General features: G+C 39.2%; 1 protein-coding gene across 2 annotated transcripts; it reads right to left on the minus strand.

Annotated features, from left to right (window-relative positions):
- Positions 1-20: 20 nt before the first annotated feature.
- On the minus strand, positions 21-10,245 carry LOC131683513 (transportin-3). Of its 2 annotated transcripts, XM_058965549.1 has the most exons (6): positions 9,675-10,244; positions 8,487-9,566; positions 8,260-8,426; positions 1,934-1,990; positions 477-1,832; positions 21-412 (listed from the first exon to the last, which is right to left on the minus strand). In XM_058965549.1, the coding sequence occupies exons 1-6, from the start codon at positions 9,786-9,788 to the stop codon at positions 352-354; spliced, it is 2,835 nt and encodes a 944-aa protein (XP_058821532.1). In that variant the 5' UTR covers positions 9,789-10,244; the 3' UTR covers positions 21-351. The 2 variants fall into 2 exon arrangements, with proteins under 2 accessions (XP_058821532.1, XP_058821533.1); XM_058965550.1 differs by lacking the exon at positions 1,934-1,990 and having other exon boundaries at positions 9,675-10,245.
- Positions 10,246-15,684: the final 5,439 nt, after the last annotated feature.

Here is a 15,684-nt window from a genome sequence, read left to right on the forward strand (position 1 = left end):
AGTTAGCAAATAGACAAGAGTTATTATTAATTCATCAATTGTCACTTTTTATTCAATATCATACTACCATTTTAGTCTTGTAACTATCAATATTATAGACTTTTTCCTAAAATGATCACCCTCGCTGTTTTCAGAGTTGCGTTTTTATTGGTCGCATTTGCTCTGCTCGTCAGACAATGCATTTGTCCTTACGGTAAACTAAATCAAAATTTCCTACATTAAGAAGGAATACAATTACACTTGTTTTAGCACTAATTTATGTACACAATGAAATAACTTTCAATGTCGATACGCACACATGCGTTCTGCATCACACACAAAAACGAATTTTTGCCATGCCATCCGCTTTGTTTATCGATATAACCGCGCGAATTCTTGCAACGCTTGTGTCACCGCCCTTGGAGTTTCCGACCTACAAAAATGATAAAAAATAGCAGTTTTATATCCAGAATGAGTGCCGCAGATTAATTACTTACTTGACGATGCTTTCCACAAATTCTATCATTTGTTCATGGGTTACAGTGACACATCCACCGCTGTTCTTATTGGGTAAAGCGTCAACCGCCTTTCGAACGTAACCTTCCAACTGCTGAGGATTGAGCTGCTTGATTTCGACGAAAACGTCTGCCACATCCGAAAGCATGTAAGAGTGGAGACAAAACACCGAAGCATACAGCAGATTCATAATCAGCGACTCACCATGTTGTAGTAAAATGCTATGAACGATCGAACGTAACTCGTCGGCACGATCGTGGCGACCGTAGCTGAGTAGACTGCAGAAAAATCGCATTACCGATAGATTGGCATCCCGATGATCCAGAGTACATGCAAGCAAACCGCATTGGATGATTGGTGTTACTAGAGGGCTTTGCAGAAGTTGAAACGGTGATCGTTGAATGAAGCGAGCTACGAGCCGAAAAAAGTCGTCGACCATGTCGGGATGATTTTTCAGACCGTTTTCCACCTGTAGTACTTGGAAAGTCGGCTGAATGAACGCTTGTAGCATATTCAGTAGACCCTGAATACAACTTGGTTCGCAGGCAAATTCATCCACTAAAATGCTTCCCAAATATAGCAAACAGCTGTGATTGTGGCCTGAGTAGATTGTAATTATTTGTTTTACTAGAGGTTCTAGAATTGGCATTGCCTGCTTGCCAACACAGCGAATGGCATAACGAATGCAGCGAACTATACGTTCCATTATTTTTGAATCGTCCTTAAAGCATTCCATCGCCCGGGATAGTACACTCCAGTTGTTAACGATGACAAACACACAAGGATTCACCGTATTGTCTTCAACAGTTGGGTTCACGTGCCGGTAAATCGATGCCAAGCGGTCAACCCAAAAAACGGGGTCATGACGATCTTTTTTCACGCCGAGCTCATTATCTTCAACGCTTGTCAACTGACTCAATGCCTGCACTTGGAAGCTGCAGAGTTCCTGCATAGCTGGTGTAAGTTGTGCTGCCGGTAACCGACCAATGATAATGGATATTCCTTTTAACAGCCCAATAGCTGATTCGGTTTGAATCTCGAATCCATCCAAACAGCGTGCAATTTCCATCAAACCTGTTATGTGACCAAGCATATGTTTCTTACAAGCCGAACAAATCGACTGCAGGGCATTTGCGGCAGCAGTCGCAAGACCATTTTTTTGCTGTAGCGCGCAGAGTAGAAAGTTCAGGATTGGTTGCAAAGTTTCGGGATTTGAGTCAATCCAATCGCATAGTTCGCCCAGGATGTTGATCGACGTGTGCCGGATGGCGATGTGGCAGTTCTCCGGTAGGTTCAGGATCGCTTCGACTACTTTCGGAACAACCTCGCTCTCCTCACTGTAAGGAAAAAAGTGGAGAAAGAAAAGAAAGAAAAAGAAAACGTTACGCATAAAGCACACGACGAACGGATGTCGTGTGGCCGTGTTTGGACTATTCACCAGAGCTGGTTGAATCTGGACGCTGGTATGTCGCGTTCTCCCAATTGCATTATCTCTCTAGAAAGTTTTGAAACGAAAACAGCGAAGTTGCAGAATGTTATAAAAAAACACGCATGAAAAGCTGAGAAAGCTAGCACTGAAGGCTTTTTTTTCGAAAATACCATTCTGTGTGCTTGCCGTTCATTCGCTGTTTCTACACTACATTGAATATGAATAATGAACATTGAATTGGACTTGTTTGAATCAGTCGCAGATCGAAATGTATGTTGCAAGTCAGAGCCTAGTGCCAGCTTTCTCACATACACACAATTAAATGTATAAACGAACTGTTATGGTGATGCACAGAACTAGAACATCTGAAAAACGCTTGGATCGCTTGGTAACACGTTTCAACAAAAAATCAATTGAACATTAGTTGGAATGACTTGGACAGTAACTTGGCGAGAAAAGCGGCTTGTAGTTTGACCAGATGGCCAGAAAAAATAACAACAGAATACCGCATACTTTGTTGATTTCTAGGCACTAAAAGTCACTTTACTGTGCCCTGATCGTAAATGTTCCGAAGTACGCTGTGCAAGTGTTGGCGCCATACCATACTGTTCAAAGTGACCGACTAGAACGTGTACAAAGATATTTCGTGTGATTCGCCTTCAGGATACTTCCTTGGAACGATCCAGTTAAAATGCCGCCTTGCACCGACAGATGTACAGCCGTTCGGTTTGCACACCTTGGCTAGTCACTTTCTGCTGAGGATTTTATTCGTTTCGACTAGCTGGCAGGTAATATCGATAGACCCCATCATGTCTCTAGCGATAATTTGTATACTGTCTCCCTGCGTTTTTCGTAACCCTACTCTGTTGTGGATCGTACTAGACACCGTACTGCATGTGGACAAATTAATCTTCCAGAATGATAATGCCGTAGATTTAACGAAACTCCTCGTTTGTTGGATTTTAACATCTCCAAGCATAGATATTATTAATAAAAAATATATAGTAATTTAAATAAATATAAAGGCGCCTGTACGATGTATATAAGATATAAAATAAATAAATAGATATCCGAGAATTTTTAACCGTGTTCAAATGTGCAGTGTAATTCAGCGATTTTATACACATAAGTTTGCCGTCGAGAATAACGGAAACATTCATAGAGGTACTGATTCAACTTCTGACGATAAGACATCGTGTGACATTTGTCGATGATTAACGTCAGTGAGTTAGCGATCACCACTACCCAACAAATCAACAAGCTTCACGAATACCCCCGGTCCTACTAAGAGTTGGGGAGTCTTGCTAGGATATTGTGGGGTCTGGATTGGGCTCTTAAAAAGCCGTAAATCCGAAAGCAGCTAGGTCTGTGTCGCTTCTGCTGAAATCCTAAAATTCCAATAATCTAAGATCTTAGCAATAAAAGCACCCTAGCCCAACAGGAGTGCCAACCGGCACATCAGGATCGAAGCCAGTAAAATCCTGATTATGACATACTGGTCATGGCGAACGTCAACGGACATTTCCGATTTTACGCCGATCCGGCGCTGAACACTACTCTCCATGAAGGTTAGTGTCAACTCTAGCATGGCCTCCCTGTTTCTTAGATAATCATGGGGTCACAAGAGGCGACTATGTACGACGAGTGAAGATAGCGGCCCGGAGTTGGGAGCCAATAAAATAGAGAAAAACATTGAAACTCAAACATATGGAGCATGCGCGACAAATCCATTCGCCAGTTGTAGTTTGGTTAGGTTACCACCCCCACCAGTAGCTGAAGTTATTCAACAAATACATGAGGAGGGAAAACAATAGCAACAGCCAGAGCAGAGCGGGATGAGTTACACCCACAGAAACCAAAAGTAGTGGCAGCGAAGTACTTGGCGGAGGAGCTCCACAAGTTTGTGGAAGCGAGAAACAATATACATAAAAACATTAAGTAGACATGACACGGCAACGCAAAAGGCTGATGTAGCTGAGCGAGCAGTGGCGTAAGCTAAGGCTACCATCTTCCTAGCCCCCCCCCCCCCCCCCTCCCCAAAGCATGAGAAAAAGCAAATAAGTGTGGAGAACACGCCAGTTTCTGTGACTCCAAAGAGAACAAGAGCCTCGCCAGAAAACGGAAGACCAGGCGGGCCCAAGAGGCAGACGCTCAAGGACACTGTTGTTGACGACAGAAAGAACGTCACGCAACAGGGAGAAAGCTAGAGTACCGTTGTAGGTCGGAAGAAGAAAAACGAGAAACAGCAAAAGCAGAAGGAAAAGCGAAAAGTGGAACAGAGGGGAGAAACCTCCGGCTCGGCCAAAGGGAGAAGCCGTGCTCGTCAAAGTGTTGTGGCAGTCTACGACAGAAACAATGTGTGATGTCGCTTTGATTGCAGAGCCGTATCAAGTCCCCCCTGATAACGTTAACTGGGTGGCGGTAGATCGAGAATGGCTGTGATACAAGCTAAGGGCAGATTCCCCGTTCCAGAAGTGGTAGAACGCTCGTACGATCGCCAACATCAACGGCGTCTTCGAGTTAGCTGTTACTTTCCTCCAAGGTGGACAGTAGAGCTGTTCAGCCTAATCTTGGAGCAGTTAACCGGGAGTCATTGGTGGTGACTTCAACGTCTGGGCTGTGGAATGGGGCAGTACAGTAACCAATACAAGAGGGTGTATCCTGCTGAAAGCTTTAGAGATGTTAGTACGATCGCCAACATCAACGGCGTCTTCGAGTGTAGCTGCTACTTTCCTCCAAGGTGGACAGTAGAGCTGTTCAGCCTAATCTTGGAGCAGTTAACCGGGAGTCGTTGGTGGTGATTTCAACGTCTGGGCTGTGGAATGGGACAATACAGTAACCAATACAAGAGGGTGTATCCTGCTGAAAGCTTTAGAGATGTTAGACGTACAATTGTGCAATGAAGGTTCTGTTGGAACATTTAGGAGAGACAATAGACGCCATTGAGAGCTGGATGAACGGGGTCAAGCAGCAAATAGCTCACCATAAGACGGAAGTGTTGTTGGTCAGCAACTGCAAAGCGGTGCAGCGGATGCAGATCGACGTCGGAGGGCAAGTGATTGCAACGAAGAATACACTGAATCCAGTTGAGCTTCAACAATAACGTCGACTACGCCTGCGAAAAGTTGGCGAAGGCAACAAACGCAATAGCGAAAATCATGCCAAGCGTCGGCGGTCCGAGAAGCAGAACGAGACATCTGCTATCTACTGTTTCATCATCGATACTCCGATATGGGGTTCCTGCCTGGGATGCAGCGCTGAAAACCAAGCGGAACCGTGAAAAGCTGAACAGGACATTCCGGCTGATGGTACGTACGAGTCGCGAGTGATTGCAGAACAATATCGTCGAAGGCAGTATATGTGTCGCATTGGTTGCAGAGGAAGCATGGAGAGGCGAACTTCCATTTGATGCAGTTTTTGTCTGGGCATGGATGCTTCCGAAAATACTTGAATCGGTTTGGACATGCTTCATCACCCCTTTACTCGGAGTGTATAAACGTACAAGACACTAAATGAAGTTCGCAGGAGTATGCCTGGTGTGATAGTGGATAATATCGTTGAAGAGATGTGCCATGACGAGCATACCTAGGACGCTGTCAACAGAGTGGTTACGAGTACGCCCTCTGAGCTGTAAAGGAAGTGACGAAGGGACCTACAAACTAGCGCCATTGGTTAGAAAGCCGCCGTGAAACCACAAATCGGGTTCCGGGAGAAATGCCGCCGCCTGGAAACTCTCAGACCGTGTAGAAAAGATCCACCGCTGAGAACCAGTTGAGTAGTACGCGACGTAGCACCGGATTTGGGTCCTATTTTCGCAGCAAGGTTGAAGCTCCAAGCTGAAGGTATCTAGTTCTCCGGGCTCAGATGGTGTAGATTTTTGTCAAAAAGTGCATCAGCGGACTTCTTGAACCCCTTCGATGGGCATTCGAGCTACCTCTGGCTACTGTAATATTTCCTACTTGTTAGATAGCGGCCCACATGTTGCCGGTCTATGGAAAGGGATACAAATCGAACATTGATAATTATCAAGGAATTTCGTGTTTAAGTGCGGTATCCTTCGTTGTTTTAGATCCATTTTCTTTCACTGCAAATACTACATTGCAGACGATCAGCACGGTTTTCTGCCTAGTCTAAACGATCGACAACGACCAATCTGCACTCGTTCACAAAATATGTACTCAATGGATTCGCTGACAGATTGCAAACCTATGCTATTTACATGGTTCTATTCGCGGCCGTCTACAAAATCAACCATGATAACGCAATAGCGAAGCTGGTCAAACTCGATACCTACTCTTGGACAACTTCTGCGCTGGTTTCGCTCTTACCTCGATGGAAAGTAACTACAAATCAGCATTAATGGCTGAAAAAATTCGCAAAAGTTACGATGACATTTGTCGATTTTGTAACTACGAGCCTGAGAGCTCGGAACATAATCTCTGCCAGTGTGTATTTCTTTATATATATATATATATATATATATATATATATATATATATATATATATATATATATATATATATATATATATATATATATATATATATATATATATATATATATATATATATATATATATATATATATATATATATATATATATATATATATATATATATATATATATATATATATATATATATATATATATATATATATATATATATATATATATATATATATATATATATATATATATATATATATATATATATATATATATATATATATATATATATATATATATATATATATATATATATATATATATATATATATATATATATATATATATATATATATATATATATATATATATATATATATATATATATATATATATATATATATATATATATATATATATATATATATATATATATATATATATATATATATATATATATATATATATATATATATATATATATATATATATAAATATATAAATAGTACTGCACACTGGCAGAGAATATGTTCCGAGCTCTCAGGCTCGTAGTTACAAAATCGACCAATGTCATCGTGACTTTTGCCAATTTTTTCAGATGATACTTAGCAGTACGATGTCCTGTAAATAAACCTGTGATTATACGTAAATCTTTACGTTTTGGATCCATCAGTTTTTTGGCTCTCGAAGTATCTGGATGGATGAATTTCTTAGCTTCTCGAGCGCCTTCTACGTTACGCCAGTCGTTTAGTAGTTGGTCTCTTGCCCAAGCCGAAAGTTCTAGTTTAATGGCACATGGTTCTGGTCCAACAAACGTGTTTGATGAACCACGCCTGGCTAATTCGTCGGCCACTTCGTTACCATCGATTCCTTGGTAACCAGGTACCCAGAATATCATTACTTTATTCCAAGTTTTCAGTTGTTGTAGTCTTTGTTATAAAAATATTATTGATTCTACAGAACCTGCTGACATTTGTATTTTTACATATTTTTTGACAATAGGCAACATCGTTTTCCACTTAACAATGTCAAAATAACAGGAAAGTTACATTTAATAACATTAAATAAGTAAAAAAAAATGCCAGTTATAAATTTTAACTACCCTGACTCGAGTAACGCATTATCGTCTGGTTTGCATTTTCAGTTGTTTATAACTACAAAGTAATGATATCGGATGTCGACTACAAGAAAAAGATTCAATGGCACCGTCGTGGAGCAGAACAAAAGCGCAACGATAGAAAGCACAATTTTCTGCTTTAAAGTTAGTAACAAATAGTTTTGATTGAATAAATGCATTTAGGCATATACAAAAAAACTTCTGTGTGTGAAAGACAAACAGCATAACTATGGTAACATTTACACAGAACCACATACATTTTAAACATCGTAGAGGTAGACAATTGAGATATTTGACGTTTAAGATAAGCACATTACGATCGTTCCTGATTACATTACTGCCATCCGCTTCAATCCATAAGTCGATGGTTTACCTGCCTATTTCCCGTGTAAGTAAGTTGTTTGTCAGCAAATACAACATCGAAAATGTCTCAATGCCAACGCAGCCGGATAAGACTGTATACCGGTTTGACGAATTTTCTCTGCTATTAGTATTAACCGTTTTACATAGTATCTCAGTGCATCACCAAACAGTTAGCTCAACTTAGTGTGTACAATAAACAGAGCAGTCATAAATGTAGGAAGAATTATTTCCAAGCAACTATGAATGTTGTCGTTTCTTTGTTAGTCACTAACCATAGAAGCTAATAACGAGAGCAAGACGTAATAGTACAGACAGAGACACCAATACTTGAAGAATCATCGTACCAAATCCGACATTCATCCTACATTTACGACCACCGAAAAAGTAGAAAGGATCAAAAACACTTACGGTAGTATATTTCGCGCGACGTTCTCCATGATAAAGAGCGCGGCCTCGCTGGATTCCCAGGTCACGTTTGGACTCTGCAGTATGACGAACATTTGTTTGAAACAGCTGATCGAACTGACGATGAATATGACATCCTTGATAATCTCCGATACTTTGAAGCGAAAATCCTAAAAACAACGCATAGTTTTTACAAAACCTCACAACCCCTTCAACGGGAGACGAATAACCTTGAAAGTATCCCCTTCCTCTATCAATCCTTCGTGATCGGCTTCCATCTGACAGTGTTTATACAGCGCAGCGATCAAACGTTCCACATACGGTTTGAAGTGCGCCGTTAGTGCTTCATTATTTCTCTGGTACAAATCTTCACTTAATCGGTACCACATGTTAAAGGTAATTTCCGCTACCTCAAAGTCGTAATGACCTACGCAGTTGAGAACCAGTTCCAAGGACTTTATTGAATAATGCGGTGATGTTGCTTCCGAACCAGCTACCATTTTGGTGAGATTACTTTCCACCAGCACTGTAAACAACCGGCACATGTTTATAGATCGATCTAAATCTTCCTGTGCAACCGACATGTTGTAAGCTTCCTCCAAGCTAAGAATTCCGTTAAATAAATTCACGTCCATTCCGCTACCATTGTTGTTGGTTTCCAAACATTGTAGCAGTGCACAAAGACAGTCAGTTGCAGCATCGTGAATCTCCGGCTTTGTATGGATATTGCTAAGCACTTGAAACGAATAAGCTACAATCATATTATCTCCGAGCTGAGACATGTTAAAGGCGTTTATGTGCAACCAAGATGTGAAGCACTTCAATATTTTTGTTTGTAACACTTCGTTATCGTTGCAGTTCATTAAACACATCAGCAAGTACTCTCCAACCAGATTTGAATCGGTTTCCAGTTCCGTAAGCACATCTTTTCTGCGATTCGCACCGAGCCGAAGGTAACGCGAGTTAATTTCCTCCGGGATTAACGTCAGCAGCTCGATAACCGCATACATCATATTGGGATTATTGGAGAAACGTTCTAGCAGCGTGACGACAGGTTTACGCCAAGAGGACATCAGTAGGGCTAAGTCGGCCAACGCAAGCGAGAGCTGAGTCACGATCACGGGCTTGGTCTCGAGTGTAATATGGCTAATGTGCTCTAACAAACTCTGCCGCAACGAGTCATGTGCGGATTCGGGCAGTTCGTGGAAGCTATTCTGAATTTTGTTTCGCATTGTTTGCGCTGCAAACGTGCACGAATTAAGGTCGTATTTTTGCTGCAGCAGCTGATCTGCTATTTCCCAGGAATGGATCTGAAAGAGATGTTTTCAGCTTATAAATTTAACCTACTTTAAAATAAAATTACAATTTCTTTTTTTTTTGTGAGGTTAGGAAAAGTAACAAAAGCAAAGATTACTGACCGATTTTTGGAACGCCTCCAGCCACTTGGAAGCCTTTTCCTTCTCAAGCTTGTTCGGATTATTGTACAGCGTATAAACGCCCTGCAGAACTGCTTCCGCTGTCGGTTGTTCCATTCCGAAAATATCTCTATTCACATACGAATAGATCCTAATTAAAATTACTTTCTTGCGTTGCAAATGCTATTTTGCTTTCAGGTCGCCCAAACAAAATCCTTGAATTTGCAAATCCTCGTACCTGGATTGTTAACAAACGGTACTTTCCAACAAATTCACTTTATTTTTTTCCTCTATGCTTTTGCCGTCCCCTTCGCACAGCTATTCCTTACTACCGACAAGTCGAAGATTATCCTTACTGCAAGCACTTTTTCGCACAAATTTTTACCCGATATTCCGTTCAAAAGAACACTAAATTATGATCACAATTTACTTTTGTTCCTTTACAACATTTGCAACGATAAAATATTACTGGTAATACCGATTTTTCTCGGATTTTTCCGAAATTAAATTTCTGCCTGAACGTCAACGCGCCGTAGAAGTTTCGAAAGTTTCTCTGGCAATCGATGAGAAAACGGCAAGGCCTCACATTCTTTCATCGATTTTTTCGTCGACGGTACACCGAAAAACACCAGCAGGTAACATCAAATGTCAAACAAACCCACGCGGCACTAATCAAAACGAGGGTTTTTTTAATACACTGATAAAAATTTACACATTAAAACAATAGTTTCTATATTCATAGTTAGGCGGCCGTACGAGCGGAGCCAATAATTGAGTTCTTTGCGACCGGTCTCACGAACACTAATGATGTTTCCTGGTTGAAAACAATCCCATTTACTTTTGCCGTCTTTGTTTATTATTTTCCACCAGCTTGTGATGTAGTATTTGTGTCATGTGGCGTGTATGAACATGAGCCGTAGAAAAGTCTATTGAACATGTCAAAGGCCGGAGCCAACGAGAATGAAATTTGACGTATTTCTATTGGCTCTCAAACGTGAAACTTTTTCGCTCGATGCGCCAACTGGATTTCATTTTCGGTACTAGTCAAATGATGATGAAAACATTTTCTTGCATTGATGGTATAGGATGGTTGTTTTATTTTAATTGTTTTAAAATAAATATCACATAGTTTCACAAAAAGCTTGATTACAGGTGATAAGAAAACACTCGTTCTTTCCTTTGACACCAAAACATTCAGTTGAACTCAATATTTTATTACGAATTATTGAGATCGGGAATTATTTTTGTATTGTTGAGGTTAGGTTGGTTGTTTTAGATATGGAAAATGTTTATCTAGAAATTGGACTTATCAGTGGATAACCTCGACTACCAACAACTACACTCTTTAATCCAGTGATTTTTGCCCACCTTCGTGTTTTCTATCGAAATTTCAATCTCTGAATTTCATTTTAGTATAAATTGAAACCGGAAGAACAAATGTGAGTGAAGTAATAAGAAATTTACCATCTGGATATTTTTCAGAGGTAGGAAACATATTTTCTTCACCAATATTACTTTTCATTAGAAGAAATAACGTTTAATTATAATATTGATTGATTTAAAAAAAATCAGAATTTACTTTCCAATACGTTTTGACAAATAATAATTGTTAAAGTCTGGGAAGTACCAAAAATGACTAAAATAGATAAAGCAGTAATTTGAAACTAGTGTAACCAAAAGCCATTATTTTCAAAAATCTGTAAACATCAAACTGTAAATTCAAACTAAAAAAACTGTAAATATCTGCAACAAAATTAAAAAAATCTGCAACTATCTGCGTCATCGAAAAAATCTGCAGCTGAAATTAAAAGTCTGCGAATTTGAAGACATGTCTGCAAATCTGGCATCTCAAAATCAAAATTAGTCATGCGACCCCTATGATTCAACTCATAAACTGGCGAAGTGATCTGGAGAGTTTCATGAATAGCAATCTTTAATTTGAAAAAATTGTGTCAGTTTTTCATATGTATTAATAGCGGGTGTCCTTACGAGTACACTCATATCGTTTTTAAACTTTAATTATTCTTTTCTGATTTTTAAATTAAAAAAAAAAACAAATTAAATTCAAACAACAAACTGACAGTTGTCCTACTAAAAGACGTATCTGCAAATATCTCGTTCGCCTCATTGTTAACCGGGACAGCACCCCACATAGCATGATCTGGTACTTTTGCAAGCCGCTAGCAGCCTGCCATCCAAAGTTTAATCTGCAAACTATGGTAGATCTGATAAGGCAACCTATGGAGTCGTGCAGGTCTCATGGGTTTGGATGTGTTATTGTCCTAAAAGGAAACAAACTAAAAAATGTTTTTTTTAATTTTTTCGGGCCTAAGAAAAGAAAGGACTGAGATATTAAATTACGGTACTAATCTGCATCAGAATATGCCTTAACCCGCACACCCGTAAAGGTCCCTATTTACACCATGTCATGAAGGTTTAGCTTAAGTTAGGAGGAACGGGAAATGATGTTGCGGCGGCTACGGTGTTCATCAAATTACATTTCGGAACAGCACACAGTGAGATTAAGTCATCCTACGTTAGTCCAATGCGTTGGATGTTTATTCAATGAACGCCCGACATTTTAAACTGGGCGTTGCTGTCAAGCTGGCGTAAACGATTATTGTCAAAAAAGGGCAATTAAACGTATTACGAGCTGAACAATTTAGACCGCCATTATGGCACGTAAAAGCTGGATAGCTCTGCGAATAATTTTAGAAACCATGTATATTTTACACCCTTTTCGCAAGATGTTTACTCATCATCTTATAAAATGAAGGTTTTCCTTCATTTTCATAAACAATTATCAACAAATTGATCGGTGATTTGGTGTTTAAATATTATTTATTTACAAATTTTACAGAAAATATATGCACTATGACAGAACAGAATCAAATCAGCAACACTTTGCTTCCTGCGCTATCTGTGAGCGGTTTTAACGTAGAATCGCCAATTGTGAATACGTGAAATTTTATACTCGTTTGGATTGGCGATTCAATACGTTGAAAACGTTCACAGATAGCGCTAGAAGTAAACTCACAGGAACAGACATATAAGCTGGAACAAACTTTCCCAACAAACCTGTGTAAACATTTAAATGAAAATATGTTGAAAATCACCATCGCACACAGGTTCGCATGCGTGAGTCACCATTGTATCCAAGTTTGCATACAAGTCCCGTATAGCGATTGCTGGCCGATCGAAGCGCCGGCAAGTGGAAAGTTGCTACTTGTTGTTGTCATTTCAAAGCGACATTTTTATTTCTACACAATTCAATTCTAATTCAATTCTATTTATACACAAGTTGAAAACTTTACTTGTATGTCAGTTCTCAGTGGTAAAGTGTTACTTATTTCATTTTTTTTAGGCATAGTGCATATATTTTCTGTAAACTTTGCTAAGAAAATAACTTTTAAACAACATTTAAATTTGTTGAGAATTGATTACGAAAATGAATGAAAATTATCATTTTATAAGATAATGAGTAAACATCTTGCGAAAAGGGTGTGTGTCTCTAATGGGCTAAACAGAATCTCCTACGTAGTACAAAATATGAAGGAGTTTTACATTGGCACTAATTGAGTCTCTGGTTACAGTTGAAACTTTCTTTATGGAAAGTATTTTTATAACGACCATAATACCCCGATTACATTTCGAAAAAATTGAAATTTGAAAATTTGACAGTTGTGAAATTTCCCAGTCGACCAACTAAATCGGCTGCTTCGAGGTCGACCGATTAATTAACCCGACTACGTTGGGTTTCGTAGGTAAACAAGTCCTTTCAGTATATTAACCGCCAGATTTAATCTGTGTAAATCTTGTTCCAGTTTTAAACTACCAATTAATCGACCGACTTAATAGGTTGAAATAGATCTATTTCAACAGATTTTGTCGGTCATATTTAATCGGGTGTCGCATCGGCAGACGCCCATATTAATCTCCCATAAGAGTCGCAACAATCGATCGATTAATTGGTTGTATAGTCGGCCGATTGCACCGACGCAAGCCAAGATGAAGAGAAAGGTGGGAACATTTCACACTTTTGAGTGTATTAGCAAATACAAATATGTTAATACAGAATGCTTTGACGATTTTTCGCGGACACATTTTATAACCCAGGTACACCATAAAGGTACACTGTCAGAGTGACAGCGTACTTCGATGAAATATTGGTGGAACTGGCAGCGTAGGTATGAGCGTTTCCATAGATACTGTTTATTATTAAAGAAATCAGCAAAAGCATAAAAGGAAAAAAAAAGCTTTATTACAATTTTTTAGGTAATTAGTTTTTCGAAGGCATCCGAATCAGAAGTGATGTTAAGTTATGCAGAATGTTTGTCTGTACATAAAAACAGAAATTGCCAATTGTCGCTGGATGCAAATTTATATTAAGAAACTTGATCGATTGAGCCCCTATGCCTGAGACAACTATGAACTGAGAGATTCTTGAAACCTTGGAACTTAATCACTATTTTACCTGTTTCCTATCAAGACAGCCTCAAGCTTACCGGAACAACAGGCAGGGATAGATTTCCTTGTATTACTAATTTCAATGAAATTCTTTTTGCAGATATCGATTTGTTGTTTGTCGGTTTTGATGATATTTGTGATATCGTTTTTAACTCATAAGATTAGATTATATACCGTTAGTAACAGTATACGTTGTTTCCAGAAGGTAATCCTGCGGCGAAGACGTTTTTTCGTGGTTCTGCTCGTGAGGAGTTCCGGATGACGTAGTGATTGTTACACCATATAACTATCATGAAAGGAACAGGGCTGGTGTAACACTTTAGATCGAATGGATAGTAAAATAAGCATACTATTTGGGCGGGGATCTAGTGCTAATAATTTTCCACATTTCCGCAATACACACGCTTGTAAATATTTCAATCACAGAAGATTGATAGCGATTAGTTTATTCAAATAAAATCATCGAACATCGCGCACATTGCATGCGCTAGACAAATACGTGGCAGTAGTGCTACCCATACTACCCCTAATCACCTGAGTCTACGGCATTTCTGGACAAGTGTAAGGTAAGCATTCGACATGGACGCTCTGGCTGAGCAATTGTCCTTGAAGGTCGTGTATTACTGCTAGATTTGCATCCTGGGAAGAACTTCTTTTCCGCAAGCCTCCATATGAAGGTCCTGAGTTTCGGTAAAAGTCTGAGATTCCCACAAAACTTAAGCTGCTCGTTTGAGCATAATATTTTCACAACTCACAAAAACTACGTTCACATTGTAAGCGATGCTGCACTAAATGTTTACTCAGCGATTTACACTGTGCGTTTGAAAACGGAAGATGCAACCATTTCCCCCACTTTTGGGCGTCCCAATACCTCGACATGTCACAAGTTCCGTTAGTTTTTGTCCACTTTCTGAATGGTGGATGTTCGATGCCCAAATTTATCTACTCTACTGGGTGTAGATCACCCAAGGTATGTCTTATTTGTAATCAGTCTTCTGTAATGCAATAAGCAAAATTTTAGCTCGCGGATTACATCACATTAATAAACACAGGAGAATAAACCTTTAAATGCAATGAAAAGCTACAGAAGCAATTGCAGTTGATTTTGCCGGATAATCAGCCATCTCCCTATATGTCGGTTCCAGTTAGGTTCTGGAGCGCATGTATTTACATGTCACTGAAAAGAACCCATTCCGAACTCCGAACAACTGCAGTCGAAACTTATACATTGGGTGCCCCCCCCATCATGAAAATTGCATAATTATTATTATCATTTTTTACGTGACTTTAAATGTCCTTTATTCCTTAAGATCCTATTAACATTGAGATCTCTTTAGAAATTTTAGACGTCAAACAAAAATAAACAGCACACTTTGATTAAGTAGCGTTGCCAGAATAATTTTTTCTCGTCAATTTTCCCCTGTCAAGACGGAAGAGACGAATTGGGTTGTATATTTAGTTTGTTCGTTGAGCCATAAATTGACGACCTGTTTGTATGGGACCTTGGCGTATTTAATTTGTATTTGGTATTAGTATTATACTTGCA

Source organism: Topomyia yanbarensis, chromosome 2 (genome assembly GCF_030247195.1).
Source record: "Topomyia yanbarensis strain Yona2022 chromosome 2, ASM3024719v1, whole genome shotgun sequence".
Lineage (NCBI taxonomy): Eukaryota > Metazoa > Arthropoda > Insecta > Diptera > Culicidae > Topomyia > Topomyia yanbarensis.

What these genes read in the sequence shown, in the direction of transcription:
- LOC131683513 (XM_058965549.1), bottom strand. Translation starts at nt 9,788, where the DNA reads ATGGAACAACCGACAGCGGAAGCAGTTCTGCAGGGCGTTTATACGCTG. An exon ending in AGGAAGGGGATACTTTCAAG is followed by an intron (nt 8,427 to 8,486) that starts GTTATTCGTCTC and finishes CGTTGTTTTTAG; the next exon opens with GATTTTCGCTTCAAAGTATC. An exon ending in GTCGCGCGAAATATACTACC is followed by an intron (nt 1,991 to 8,259) that starts GTAAGTGTTTTT and finishes AAAACTTTCTAG; the next exon opens with AGAGATAATGCAATTGGGAG.